Source organism: Phoca vitulina, unplaced genomic scaffold (genome assembly GCF_004348235.1).
Source record: "Phoca vitulina isolate PV1807 unplaced genomic scaffold, GSC_HSeal_1.0 scaffold5, whole genome shotgun sequence".
NCBI lineage: Eukaryota > Metazoa > Chordata > Mammalia > Carnivora > Phocidae > Phoca > Phoca vitulina.
This window is the reverse complement of record NW_022589708.1, coordinates 58449220-58465084: the sequence shown is the minus strand read 5'-3', so window position 1 is coordinate 58465084 and position 15865 is coordinate 58449220. Positions and strand designations below refer to the sequence as shown.

The following is a 15865-nucleotide window of genomic DNA, read 5'->3' as shown; positions in this document are numbered from 1 at the left end:
AAAGAGAGAGGGAGGGAAGGAGAGCAAGAACAATGCTCTCTACATGAAGAACTTCATAATGCCACAGCTAGGGGCTAGAACTAACATCTTCCTTATGCGTTTACCGTGAGAGATTAGACATCAGCTCATCACAGGAGCCAAAAGATCTGACCCTTATCTAGTACCTACTGGATATTTAATAAATGCTTGTTAAATTGATAATAATAAAATTCTGCTTTGAGTTACAGTTCCTTTAGCTCCTCCCTGAGACAGGATACTTTAACAAATATTTGCCTCCATACAAATGAAGCAAGTAAATCTGTAATGAAGAGCACAAGGACAAGAACAGAGGAATTGTTTGCTGGGGTAGTTTAGGACTAAGGAATGGCTCTCATCTGAGGCTACAAGGGTTGCATTTGCTGGTTCTATGGTTTCCACTGCTCTCAGTCAGCTGTCTTACACCACCTCCAGCCTTTCAGATCCATCTCCCTAGTTCAGACTCATTCTGTTTGCCTAGACCCGGGCAACAGAATTTTATGCATCTGGTCTATTTAAACAATATACCTGCAACCTAAGTGATCAGTAGGGTAGCCATCTTCCTACTGCCTATCAAATGGAGTATAAACTCAAAGTCCTCCCCCGTCCAGCCCCAGCCTACTCGCATGTGCTCCATGGTCCAGACTAATTGGAACACTCATGTTCCTAAACACACAAGCATTCTCCTACTTCAAGATGGTCTTGAAGCATCTGGTGCTATCTGACGCAAGAATGGCTTCCCTTCCAGTAAGCAACTCCAATTGCCACAATCCCACCAGACCTTCAAACCTCAGCTCAAATACCAGTTTCTCCTTATGGCTTTCCCCTCTCACTGCCCCTCCATCTGTAGCCATCCCTGAATTTCCACAGGACTTTGTGTTGGCCTTGCCCAGAGAACCCATCAGCTTAGCTTGAATGCAGTCTTACATTGAGGAGTACTATAAGCTCCCCAAGGACAAAAGCCATACCTAACTCAGTTTTGAATCCCCTAAGATCACTCCTTTAACGGTAAATGCTGAGAAATGTTTGTGGAAATGATCTAGAGTAACATCAGAAGGGAGGTAGTAATGCCAGTTATAATCTCCAACAAAAACCACATTAAAGCAATTTGGTTCATAATAAAATCTATATATTCATAGATACATGTGCTCTAGATTTAGAAAATAAAGGACATCTCACAAGATGTTGTTACAAGACCCTAACCTCAAACTTCAAGCAATTTTATATTGGAGACAAGGAAGACAAGAAAAAAAATAGGCTCGCTGAGCAAATTTGAGGGCCTGGAGGATATCTGACAATGGCCTCAGGTCCAGCAGCAAACTCCAGGTATAACCAAAATTATACTTCTGAAAAGAATATTTCTTAGAATTAAAAAAAAAGGAATAAATTAAGGTAAAAGAAAACTAATTTCAACTAACCCTTGCTACATTTTTTTTTTTAAAGCCTTGCTACGTTTTCAAGAAAGACATGCAAACGAATTTCATACCTAAATGTCAAGGCATTCTGTTCCGCATGTACAATGTATCTGAATTTCCTTATTTCTCTGTCTTTCTGTTTGTCATCCATGTGTGGGAAGTCAGCATACTCAGATCCAACAGGAAAAGCATTATAACCGCATCCTATGAAGTACATCGCGCCTGTTCCATCACAACTTCTCTGTGATAGTGAGCAAACCAACAAAGGTGAGTTGCCAACATTCTAAAAAAAGGCACCTGGCAGTGTATTTTAAAGGCTCGTATCATACTGTATATAACTAATTCCATTTTCTATGACCAAAAAAAATACAATCTTATATCCTCTTACTGCAGTATGGTCTTGTCAAAGCTAAATTCCAAGAAGACTGATCATTTCTAATATACAATCTCAAGGCAGTCCTTGGTTTTGGCTGTTAATTAAACATTAGCTTGTTTAATTCACAAATTACTTCACTTGATTCAGACATCTCTCCCCAAATGGGTTATAAGATCCTAGAGAACAGAAACATGTTTTATGCCTCTTTTCTATGCCTTAAAGTACACCTGTTAGAGTGTCCCATACATAATAGGTCCTCAATAAATAATTGTTAATTTTGTATATGCTGTTTTCTACTAGTTAACAAGTCAGAAATTGTAAAAATATTTTGAACATCAAAAACTAATGACGTAATGTATGGTGATTGACATAATAATAAAAAATATTTTGAACAGACAATTTCTACTATTGAACTAAAAATATGCTATTGTGATAGTTGAAAAATAAAAAATGTGCTTTCCTTTTTAAAATTTTTTAAAAGAATTTTACTTATTTATTTGAGAGAGACAGAGCAAGAATGAGAGAGAGAGAGAGAGAGAACACAAGCAGGGGGAGGGGCAGTGGGAGAGGGAGGAAACAGATTCCCTGCTGAGCAAGGAGACAGACTCTGGCCTAGATCCCAGGACCCTGGGATCATGACCCGAGCTGACACCCAACTGACTGAGCCACCCAGGTGCCCCCCCCACAAAATGTACTTTCCTTTAATCTTCATATTTATTGAGCCTCTCTTGTACATTTATATATATATATATTATATGCATATAATATATATATATTTATAATGGAACTTTTTACTTAAGTGGCTCTTTTTTAAGTCTCATAGTCAATGGCATATTACATATAATATGAATGCTTTATCAGTTACTAGAGTGAACTATTTTATAAATCATAAGTGTTTATAGTAATTTAGAATATGCCGTAAACCTCAGTAAATTTCAATATATTATATCTATTCATGTGATAGTTTCAAAAGACTCATTAGTATGGCAACTCGATAAAAATCATTGTTATGATGAGCAAACAAAAGCTTACAAATAAAATGTTATCTCACTGGTAATAATAATAAATTATTCTTAAGCATTTACTACATGTCAAACATCATGCTGAGTTTTATATGTATTATTTCATTTAATCACTCCTCACAACAACCTTGACAGTAGTACTATTAGTTTTTCCATTTTACAGATAAGGAAACTGAGGCCCAGAAAGATGAAACTTATCTAGGGTCACAATGCTAGCAACATAGCCAGAATTCAAGCCCAGGTTGCTGGACTCCAAACCCATGTCTTTCTACTTTACCATGCTGCCCACTATCGTTAGCTTGACTGGAAACTTAAATTCTTACAAGCACTTGAGAACCAGAGGTTAAGTCAAAGGCTGCTGGGCATTCATATAAACACAAATGAGAGTTCCAGCCATAGGCCAGGCACTGTGCTAGGTGCCAGGAATATAGCTATAAATAAAACAGAGAATCCTGGCCCTCATGAACCTTATAATCTGGAGCTAAGAAATTGTGCATATAATTTCAACTGTGATGAGTGTCACAAAAAAGTTGCACAGAATGCTATGGGAGTTTTTGGTGGAGGAACCTATTCTGGTAGGTAGTAATAGTTGGGGTAGAGATAAGTAGAGTCAGGAGATCTTTTGAAGGTGGAATCCATAGCACTTGGTGGTTGATTATATGTGTGTAGTAACAGGGAACGGGATGGTGACCACTGATGAAGGAATAGGTTAGCAGGGAAGATACTAGATTGTTGGCCAGGTTGAACTTGAGGGGCTATGATACATCCAGGAAAATAGTCAAATTACTTGCTATAAAGTCTAGTGAGGCAAAACCTAGGCTCCCTACTCATCTTTGAGTCAGCCTTACAGTTACTAAGTGTCTCTTGATTCCATGCCCTTCCAACCCACCCCCGCAACTCCAATCCTCATCACCTCCTTTTTATTAACTCCCTATTTGCTGTGTAGCCCCACTTCATTCCCCTTATAATGTAAATCTGATCAAATCATTTTCCCACTTAAAATATTCTTGGATTGCACTGTCCAATACAGTAGCCACTAGCCACATGTGGTTATTCTGAATTGAGAGGTGCTGTAAGTGTAAACTACACACAGGATTATGGAGAGTTAATACTCCCCCAAAAGGCAGAATATTTTATTAATAGTTTTCATATTGATTACATGTTGAAATAATATTTCTGGGCATTTGATTAAATAAAATATATTCTTAAAATTAATTCACCTGTTTCTTTTTATTTTTTCAATGTGGCTCCTAGAAAATTTACAATTATGTATGTGACTTGCATTTTACTTCTACTGGTTAGCACTAGAGTATCCCACTGTTGAAAAGATAAAGTTCAAACTCTTTACATGGTATACAAATTTCTTCATGGCCCAGTCTAATTTTTTGCTACTCTACTATAGAGTATAGTATAGTACATAGAGTACATACTATACACTAAATCACTTGAATTTTCCCACATTCTCTCTCATACCCCCTACCTCTGAATATTATCATCCCAGTCATACTAGTTTACTCTGCCTGATGCCTTCCTATGCATTCTTCAAGACTAATAAATAGCACCTTACCTTCTCCAAGAATATTTTATTCATTTCTCCAAGCAGCATAGAGATTCTTCCTCCATGCTCTCCCAGTGTCATGTTACAGTTATCATTATATGCTAGTCTCTTTTTTGTTCCACTGTCTCCATTAATAGACTAAGGCCAGCAAGGGCAGAAAATGTGGACCTTAACTCCCCACTGTCCACTGTGGCACAGTGCCTACGCTGTGGAAGATGTTTAATATAAATGTTTGCTAAATGAATGAATCTATCTAGACAATTGTTGAGGGAATGATCAAATGTTTATAAAATTTAGTAAATGCCCCAATACAAAATATTAGCCCCAATGGGTCAAAAAAATGTAATGCACTTAAGATCAAACAATGTTTAAACAAAATCAAGATTAAACGTTTAGAGAATTGTTTTCAGGGGTGCCTGCCTGCCTCAATCAGAAGAGCACACAACTCTCAATCTTTGGGTCATGAGTTCGAGCCCCTCGTTGGGTGTAGAGATTTCTTAAGCAAATGAAAACTTTACAAAAAAAAGGAATTCTTTTCATACTTACAGATTTTCCTTCTGCCCAAATGACTGCTCCAACTCCAGTTTTATGATCCTCTGAAAGATAAATGTCATTTAACTCAGTGAAGATCAAAAATTTGTTAGTTTCAGAAATACGTTTCCAAAAATAATACATATTATTGAAACATAATTCATAATGTGGCAACAATCCTTGACATCTTAACTAATTTATAGAATTTTTGGGCGCCTGGGTGGCTCAGATGGTTAAGCGTCTGCCTTCGGCTCAGGTCATGGTCCCAGAGTCCTGGGATCGAGTCCTGCATTGGGCTCCCTGCTCCTTGGGAGCCTGCTTCTCCCTCTGCCTCTCTCTCTCTCTCTGTCTCTCATGAAAAAATAAAAAAAAAAAAATCTTAAAAAAAAAGAAATAAATAAATACATTTTTACTACTAAATAAATTATTTAGTAAAAATTTACCACTAAAATAAATATTTTAAGCATGGAATATGCAACTAGGTGCTAAATAACTAGGCAGTGTCACTATCAACCCAGTCACACATGATCTATATGCAGAGCTCATTAAAATGGCAGTACCCACAGTCAGATCACTTCAAAGCTGTAACTAGAACAGAGTGTAATTTTATAGATTCTCCACTAAGTCAGCTTCTAAAAGATTATTTCTAACAGATGATAAAATTGATTTAAAAAGAAATTTCCATACTAATGGATTTAATGTAACAATAATTCACAACACTCAAATCTGTCTTCTACCATTTTTTTAACAGTATAATCATAGAAAATACATTTCGTGGAAATGTTCTTGCTAAGAAAAAAGTTCAAACTTATAATACAAAAAACAAGTTTTTATGGGCTTTCATATATATATACATATATATATATATATATATGAAAGTCCTTTCCCTGACCTTCAGAGTTTACCTGAAGGGGAAAAGCATGACAACTTAGTGAATGATGCTCATTTCTGAATCAAGTGGCAGAAGTTATAAACATGAGATTATAATTTCCCTGCAGAACCAAAACCTCTGCAACAAATAAAGCTGTATTTCTTAAAACCATTATGAAACAGAAAGCTTTAAAAAAACAAAATAGAAATTCTGCATATCAAGGATTGACTTTTTCTTTCTACTAATACAAAGGTAAGTTTCAAATTTCTAAGATAATTATACACTAATGATGAAAACTATGAAAACAGTATTTATCAAAATCTTAGTAAGGGACTGATGTAGTTAATTAAGTAGGTACACTTACACAGAGACAGTACCAATCATCTGTGAACTTACTCTAGGGCATTTTCATATTGGTAAGGATTAAATGAAACTGTAGTTTCACCCTACAATTTCCTAAAAGTTAATCCCCCCCCCAAGGATAACTTTACCCTACCTAGGCATTAAAAACAAGTTTGCCTTATAAATAAGTTTTAGAAGTTATGATAACATAATGAAATCCCCCATCTTCAGTTCAAGTAAGCTCGAGTTTTCAAAATTATATCACAAAGCATCTGTGTAATTTATTTGAAGCATTTTTTACCCCGTCATCTCATTTTTACCCTAAAGGTAAAGCAGCTATTTCCTTTTCTAGATGAGAAAACAGGCAAAGAAATCAAGTGACTAAAATTTAGCCCTCCAGACAAAACCTACCCCTCCCTTTGATGTTAAGAATTTCGTAACAAAGATTTCCCTCTACTGAATGTGCAAGTAGACAGCGTGAGGGAAGTCCCTGTATTCATGAAATGTATAGTCCGATGTGGGAGGGAGACAGGAAGAAGCAAACACAGAAGCACCTGTGTGCTGTGCTGCGCTAGGAAGGAAATGAGGAATGGAGGGTATGGGAAGCCTTCTTCTAGAGTGGAGATTCATGAAAGAGATTTTGGTGTAAACAAAATTTTGTTCCTTCCAAGACCTTCAGAACACAACATGAGGGGAAAAGAATACAATTATGGCTTTACGCTCATTTCTAAGGCAAGTGGCAGAAGTTATAAACATAAGATTATATTTGCCTGAAAAACCAAAACCTTTAAGTAAAATTATCCTTAATACATGTATAAACCTGAAACAAAAAAATGAGAGACTGAAATAGAAATTCTTCATGTTAAGGGCCTATTTTTCCTACCATCGACACAAGTGGTTTTCATGTTATGTTTTTTTAGTCTCAGGAGCCACTTTTCCTGTTTCAGTCTGGGGACAGACTAAAACCTTGTCAGGAGGGGGAAAATGTAATTTTCCATCAGTATGTAGCTCTACTGCCTAGCTAAGTTTAGTTACACCAACAGAATATTCTTTACTCTGTCTTTTAAAATCAGAATAAAATTTCATCCATGTTAGATGGAGTAGATTTCACACAGCTCCAAGGCTGGATGACAGATGAGGTAATTTCTCAAGAATCTTTTCATGTCTGTAATTTTTACAGAAATTGCTCCCCATGATCTGCTCATTCACAAGGTTTTCTCTGTATACCTTTGAAGGAAAGGTCAACTTATAATCACTGAGCCAAACTCCTGAGACTCTGATCACTGAAAGTCAGAGAACTCTTTACCCCATGGTTCTGGAACATAGGTGTGGTTATTTAGCTCCTGATTCTGTGGTCATTTGTCCGAGTGTGGTCCACAGCCCACTTCATCAGAATCACTGGATGCTTGCTAAAAGGGAGGCCTCCAGGCTCCCATGGAAATCTCCTGAAGCAATCTCTCCAAAGGAGTCAGGCAGGGCCCAGGAACCCGCATTTTTCATAAGCATCCCCTCTGATTCATAGGCACACTACAAGTTGAGAATCACCAAGTTATGATTTGAAACAGTTAACTTTTGTGGCTACTCCACCCTACATTCATCATCAATGTCGTGGTTTAGGAGGAAGGCATAATCCTCGGCTTTGGAAAACACATAGTCTAAGGGAAAAGAGGACCCCCCAAAAAATAAAATATCACACTTGAACCAGATAGATAAGATGCAGTGCCCTCCTCTTTCTTCCCCTCTAGAGTCTAAATGAACATTGTCACTTTTTTGCTACTTCAAAATGTCCTTTAATGACATCTCTGTGGATCCTATTTACTCGTCATTCAAAAAGCAATTAATAAGCACCTACTTCTTAGTTACTTTTAGAATTCTGTTGTTAGAGGTTTTGGAATTCATTTTACTCATATGTATATTTTTAAATAAAATGGATTAATGAAATGGTGTCTTTACCTCTAGAGTGAAATAAAGTCTTCAAAGAAACTGAACAGCGTGAAATTAAAAGTCTGAGTTATTAGGAGCACACTCAATCATGAGGATATCTACCTTGCCGGATTATCCTCAGTGTTAAATGAGATACATATATAAATTGCCTGGCTCTGTGCCTGACACATTCTAGGTGCTCAATAAATTGTCATTGTTATAACTTATCATCAATGAAGAATACAGGTCCAGAATTCCTTACCAATCCCTTATATCAAGTGTTTTTTGGGACAGCCTGATGTACTTATTTTGTGGCCACACCTGACCAAATATTTAGTGCAAATACTCATACATTTTACTCCATATGTACGTGCTTGATGACAATGTACTGCCTCAGGCCCCCCCTGGAGTGCTGTGTAATATGCAATATATGTAACCATATCACCTTTCTAAAATCTGACAAATTCTGGACTCCTTTTCATCTGGCTCCAAGAATTTTGGATAAGGGATTGTGGACCATCTACCTTTGGATGTAAAAAGATTTCCTTTATCCATTCAACACACTGTGCTTAGTGCTAAGGAAAAAACGATGATGAACACATGGTTCTCTTCCCTGGAAGAGTGGACAGTGGAGTGGAGTGCATGCCAGAGAGTTGCATCCCATTCAAGATTTGGGTTCCAGGCAAAAAGTCATACACAATAAAAAAATTAACCTTGAAAAATCTTTTAAGTTATCCATCAAGTGCAGAAGCACACCTTTATGTACAAAACTCTGCACAGAAATAGTGGATAACTTTATAATTAGAGTATATTATAAAGAACATAGATGCATATTTGTATCTATACATTACCACATCTTTAAACACTGGAATCATACATGGTATGATCCTCCTATGAGAAGCAGGAGGTCCTGAGATCAAGTAAAAGAACAGCACATTCCTATCTCACTCTGGAATCAGCTGAATTCTTATTAGCAAAGGGGAATTAGTGAATTATAGCTGTAACAGCTATACCCATTTATGTTTCTGTCCTTCCAGAATGGTTTAGAGAAAAATTCTTTATAAAGCTGGTTTTGGCCAAGACACTAATGCATAGCCCACGATACAACATAATGACACTAAATCAGACTCTTACACGAGTTGTTTGGAGTCATATAGTTTGCGCCTGTAGTAGAACCAAATTCTTTAATAAGAATTGAGTGATTATTAACCCTGCTGAACATCAGAATCCCTTGCAGAACTTTAAAAATTCATTAGCTAGGCCACATCCTTACGGACTCAGTTCAGTAGGTCTGGGTTGGAATTTAAGCCTTTGTACTTTCAAGAAAAGTTTTAATGGTGATTCTGATATGCTGTCAGTTGAGAATCTCCATTCTACTGAAAGTACTTTGATTGTGGTCTTTGTTTAGAATGCAGACTAGTGGCATTTGTATGGATCTCTTCTTAAGATTTTCTTTCTTCTCCTTCTTTCTTGGGAAAAGCTAAAAAAAAAATCCTCCATTCACCAAATTTTACTCTACTGCTCCTCCTGCCTATATTTTCCCCCCGTACTTCAAAGCTGCATTTAAAAAAGTGATCAAGATTCTACTTTGAAAAATCTTACCTCTGGTAAGATGTGAAAACATTATTCTATAATTGGAAATACAGATGTCATCTTTCAACACAAAAAAGAAAATTCCCAAGTAACATTTTCCTTTTTCACATATACCCTCATGCTCAACTTAATAAAGTAAAAACGTCTGATTTCTCAACTTGCTGATTAAAGACATACCAGCAATTGGAAGAATTTGTCAATATTCCTTTACTTTAATGCTGTTATTTTGAATTCACATTTTTATTGTAAAGATTTTTAAAGTTTTTATGAAATACTGAATACAAAGAAAATATTGAAGAGTTAACTAAAAATTAATGATTTTGCTTCTCTCTCCTTTCTTTTTGTCCCATCTCTAGTGGAGGGCTCAGTGATCAACGAGATGACAAAAGCAGGAAGCAGAAGGGTCTAGATAATCAGGCCCTGATTTATAAATGTAGCACTGAATATAAGGCCACAGGAACCCAAATACTGCTCTAAGAGGTGTCTACTCAAGGATCTCACTAACTTCTACACATATAATGACCAGCAAAACTCTACTATCTAAGAGTAAATGAACTCTACGATAGATGAGATGAATACCATTTTACTTCTGAGACAAATACAACCCAGTCAGCCCCAATTTATGCACTAAGCATATAACTCACCAGTTCGATATGCCAATAACCTGGCCTGAACCATGCAGTGCCTTGCAATTTCTTGTGGCAAACTTTGATTGTGAATTTCATTAATCTGTTCGGTATTACCACAATAAAATCCGTAGTGCTTAAAGTTGGGCACACTGGAAGCTACTGTGGCCAAGAGTAGGATAAGGTCTTTCATGTTTTGCCTTAGATTGCTAAAGTATGGATTTTCACATAGGTTCTCCAAGCCTATAGTCATCAGTATTTGCTTATGCATTTCTTCATTTGAAACCAAAAATAACATTTCATATTCCTTTATTCTTTCTTGTTTACATTCAGAATAAAAGTCAACGTTAGCATCCGGCAATGTTTTTGCAATTTTTTGAATAAAGTCACATTTGTAAGAGGTCTCCTCTACAAACTGCACCATATAACACACCAAAGGCTGAAGTAAGACACACACATGGGCCCGACTGTTTGACTTCAATCTTTCCACTGCTTTGGCATCTAACTTGGCATCTTCAGAACTAGAAGCCTCAGTAAGCAAACTTATTTCTGGATCAGCAGGCCAGTATGAAATTCGGTTAACTCCAGCTGAAATATAAAATATGAAAGGCAGTTATCAGACACATGTTGAAATTAAGGGTTTTCTTGATAAGTCCACCATATCATTGTGGTAGATCCAGAGGTCCCAATCTGATAAATGTCTATTATGAAGTCAACTATAATACAGCCCAAGGGTTGGCAAACTATGGCCCACAGGCCAAATCTGTCCCATCACCTGTTTTTTTTTTTCTTCCCAGCTTGCAGGTTAAGAATGGATTTTATAGTTTTAAATAGTTGGAAAAATCAAAAGAATAGTATTTTGTGACACATGAAAATTTTATGAAATTCAAATTTCAGTGTCTATAAATAAAGTTTTACTGGAACACAGACTCACCCATTCATTGACATAGTCTCTGGTTGCTTTTGCCTTACAATGGAGTAGCAGAGTTGAGTACCTATACAGACACTATATGGCCTGCAAAGCCTAAAAGATTTGCTATCTAGCCCTTTATGGGAAAAGATGGCTGACCCCTAACAAAGCTCATGGAAGGTATTTGTGGAATCAAATCACGGGCATTGCTCAGTGTGGTCCCAAAGCCCAGTGCCACGACTGGAATTCCCAGTGCCGGAATCTTACAAGTAATCAAATGGCTGCTTTTAGAAATATCATAGCCGTCAACTGATATTGCTGAGAGTTTTGTATCTGAAATAAACAATTCACCCATACATTAAAAATGAACCTATGCTCTGAATTCTTCCTCTGGGAAGCTATTCTAAAAAAAAAAAATCCTAAATAGAAACAAACAAAAAAATCATGCATGCATATATCTAGTGCAGCACTGTCTAAAACAGTAAAAACATAGGGGTGTCTGGGTGGCTCAGTCAGTTAAGTGTCTACCTTTGGCTCAGGTCATAATCCTGGGGTCCGGGGATCAAGCCCTCGTGTTGGGCTCCCTGCTCAGCAGGCAGTCTCCTTCTCCCTCTGCTCCTCCCCCTTGCTCGTCCCTCTCTTGCAAATAAATAAATAAATAAACAGTAAACATAGGAAAAAAACCTAAATGGCCAAAATAATGTGAGGGCAGCAGTTTATGTGTGTGTGTTTGGGGGTGGAGAGCAATATCAATTTTTTAAGCCCACAAAATTAAAGACAAAATGATAAACTAGAATTTTCAATTAATGTGACAGGTTAGTAATCTTTAATATACAGAAAAGATTTTAATTTATTAACAACACATATGAATTGACAAGAACAATACGGCCTCAAGACAGACAAAACAATATGATCAGACAATTTGCAAAAGAGAAAACAAAACTAGATAACAAACAGATGAAAAAAATATTTTGTATTCGAGAGGGAACAATGAGATGCCTTTTACAGGCTTAAGCACCCAAATGTTCATCAATTAATTAGTATTTTACAAAGAGACCCATTTGCTAGTATCTCCTGCAGTTTCAGCTAGGAGACATTTTTATGATTGTGTCCAGAAGGGAAAAGACAGATGGCCCACAGGGTGTCCTGCATTCAAAGTAACAGATAAATTAAAAAGTCTTAGTTGAATAAACCCACATTTCTATCTACTCCCTGCTCCTCCTGACTCTTACTGTAGCTTGGGGTATAAATCAGTTTTGAAGACCTTAAAGCTAGTATCAGAATGTTTCTTCTGGCTGCATTTCACCTTCCCTCTGTTGGAGTTCTCACAATCCATTTCCTACTCAGTGGTGATAGTCCATCTTTCATCTAAGCATCTGGCTTGCTTCTAGCAATCCTGATTTAAGGAGAAGAGGGGATGACTAGTCTTTGAACAAATGTTCATGTAGCAGTGGCAAAGGCTACAGCAGGCGTTTTCAAATTTTTTGGTTTCAGACTCTGTTACACTCTTAAAAATTCGTAAGAACCCCAAAGATCTCTGTTTATGTAGATTATACCTACTGATATTTACTGTATTAGAAACTTAAAACAAATTTCAAAAAATATTTATTAATTAAAAATAACAATAGAGAATCTACTATACATTAATACAAATAACATGGTTTAATAAAAAATAACTGTATTTTCCAAAACAGCAATGAAAACTAGTTCAAAAGAATGGCATTGTTTTAAATGTTTACAAATCTCTTTATTATCTGGCTTAATAGAAGACAGCTGGATTCTCAATTCTGCTCCTGCTTTCAGTCTGTTGTGATATGTTGTTTTTACTGAAGTATATGAAAAGTATCAGGCCTCACACCCATGTATGGTTAAAAAAGGAGTATTTTAACAGACATTTCAGATAACTGAATATTCTTCTTTGACACTACGTAAAAATTTGACAAGGGATAATTTCTTAAAAGTTAGTTACAATGTGGAATCTGAAATATATCAACAAACTTTTTGTATAATTATGTTTTAAGTCCATTGGTTTATTGCGCAACAGTCTCTACCAGGCCTGAAAATAGCCTAATCATATCAGTCACAAAAAATCAGTTGGTAAAAACTCCTTGTGCTGTGTCAAAAGTAAACAAGGCCCTGCATTCCTTAGCAGAGATAAGGAGCCCAAGAACCCATCCTGTTTATATCAGCTCTAGGTGCATGCCCGTAGGCCCTTCACCTTGTCTGACGGTTACCTCTGCCTCATTATGTTAAAATCTCTGCCCGAGGAGGAGTACAACCCTCATTAACATAACGTATAACGTAAGGCTTGTTTCCTTAAAACCAGTGCACAACCTTATGCCCGCCTTTGTATATGATGACAAAACCCCCCTTTCTGAATATTCATCCTAACCCTAAATAAAAGGAACCCATTCACCCAGCTCAGGGAGTCATGGATTTGGAAGTTATTCCCCATGATCTCCTTATTTGCTGCAAATAAAGTTTCCTTCCTTTTGGAGTGACAACTCCACCTGGTGCAGCTCCTATCTGTAACTCACCAAGGAGCCAACATGAACCCATGTTAGTTTGGTTACAATAACTCAAACAACTGCACACGTAAATGGTTTTCCTTAAGGCAACCTTCATACTTAGATTTGTAGCAAAAGTGCTTTAGGTCCACCTCCTACTATTTTTTCACACAGAATATTAAAAAGATGTGTACTCAAGGGTTGGGATTTATTAAAATTAATTTTTACTGTTTCATCAAGGGCATTCTTATATGAAACCCTCTTTTTAACTCCAAGTTTATGGCCATAAAGAGTACAAGGACTACTACTGTCTTGATTCACAATACAGGTAGTTTTTACTCACCATTGTTTGGTACTATTAGTATAAATGTAGTGTTATTATGAAAATAGTATGACCTTGTGGACCATCAGGAATCCACAGACCACACTTTTTGAGAACCACTGTGCTTTAGAAATGCTTCCCTTGTAACTGACCTAATAGTAATTGTTGCATGAGGTTAAACCATGACCCTTAACAAGATCAAATTTATAAGCCTAATATAACAGCAGTTGTATTTATACATGGGCCTAATATTAACATAAAAGCATTTCTATTGTAGGTCCTTCCTGATTTTCCACACTTCATTATTTGCTTTGCGAAGTTCAAATGTCTTAAAGACATCAAGCAGTGCTGAGTTACTTGTACTCCCCTATTTTTCTAATTCTTTCTAATTCTGATTCTCTAATAGGTCTGAGGCTATAGCATAGCCTCATAGTCAGCTCAGCAGAAACACAACTATGTTTTATTCATTCGTCTCCCTTGCTCTAGAAGAGATCAATCAACAGTGTTTTGGTCCTTTCACATTCTTTTTCTATTATCAATGCCACCATCTCAACCCTATTTTACACCCTGCCTAATGCAAGAGTCTGCTCATCAAGCTCTAACCTCTTATCTTTCCATGTTCCAATTCAATAACAAAAACTTAAAAAGTAATAATAATAAATTTAATCATGTTACAATCTGCTCAAAAAGCTTCAGTGGCTCCATATTATCTATAATGGGATTTATAGGTCAATTAACACAAGTGATAAATGAATATCCAATCCGCACAATTAATTGGTAAAAAAAAAAAAAAGAAAGAAAAAAATGTCCCCACCACTCTCATACCTATCTTCTCTATTCATAATGACAGGGGAAAGACTATAGAATCCAGCAGTATCTGGGCTCTACCTGCTTGAAATACCTGTTGCAGGCAGGAGGCTCTAGCCACATGACCATTTCTCATGGAAGTGCTTCACTTGTAGCTCAAGGGCACTGTCTTTACTATGGATCTGATCACTGCTCTTAAAACTTTCATGTAAATAGGGGGCGCCTGGGTGGCTCAGATGGTTAAGGGTCTGCCTTCCGCTCAGGATCGGCTCCTGGCTCAGCGAGGAGCCTGCTTCTCCCTCTCCCTCTGCCTCTCTCCCTGCTCATGCTCTCTCTCTGTATCTCTGTGTCTCAAATGAATAAAAACAAACAAACAAACAAACTTTCATGTAAATAAAAATCGCCCTTCCTCAAAATAAGTTTAGGAACTCTGGTCTATAAGATAAAGCTCGAAGGCCATACAGTTTTTCAAAGTTCTCCACTTCAGTCCCAACGATCATTATCATCCATCTGCCACTATTCTTTCCAAGAGTAATTCTCCATTTTGAACACTGACCCTCAGAACCTTGCTTCTCACAAACAGATGACCACACATGTGCTGTCCCCATGACCTAGGAATGTGTTCTTCCTCCTCTCCATCTGACCCATCAAGATCCAGCTTAAGCCCCAGCCTTTCATTACATGCCAACCTGCATAGACACTAGTTCGCCTCTGAATTCATATATCACTTAAGAGCCTTTATCACTCATTTTGGTACTAGATGATGTGTTACATTAAGTTGTAACACAAGTAACCCAAGTAGCAAATTGAGGGAAGAGATTAAAACTGCATAAGCCTTTTCTGGGATGCTTGGGTGGCTCAGTCGGTTAAGCGTCTGCCTTCGACTCAGGTCATAGTCCCAGGGTTCTGGGATTGAGCCCCACATCAGGCTCCTTGCTCAGTGGGAAGCCTGCTTCTCCCTCTCCCTTTGCCTGCTGTTCCCCCTGCTTGTGCTCTCTCTCTCTCTGTCAAATAAATAAAATCTTAAAACAACAACAACAACCATAT

The 15865-nt window shown here is 37.1% G+C and overlaps 1 protein-coding gene across 1 annotated transcript in view; it reads right to left on the bottom strand.

Annotated features, from left to right (window-relative positions):
- The window catches only part of CDADC1 (cytidine and dCMP deaminase domain containing 1), a 43838-nt gene that overhangs the window by 7841 nt on the left and 20132 nt on the right, over nt 1-15865 (bottom strand). Inside the window, exons 5-7 of the mRNA XM_032403048.1 lie at nt 10291-10860; nt 4933-4982; nt 1502-1671 (exon numbers count right to left, since the gene is read on the bottom strand). Coding sequence (XP_032258939.1) covers nt 1502-1671; nt 4933-4982; nt 10291-10860 — 790 coding nt within the window. The remainder of the gene's footprint in view (nt 1-1501; nt 1672-4932; nt 4983-10290; nt 10861-15865) is intronic.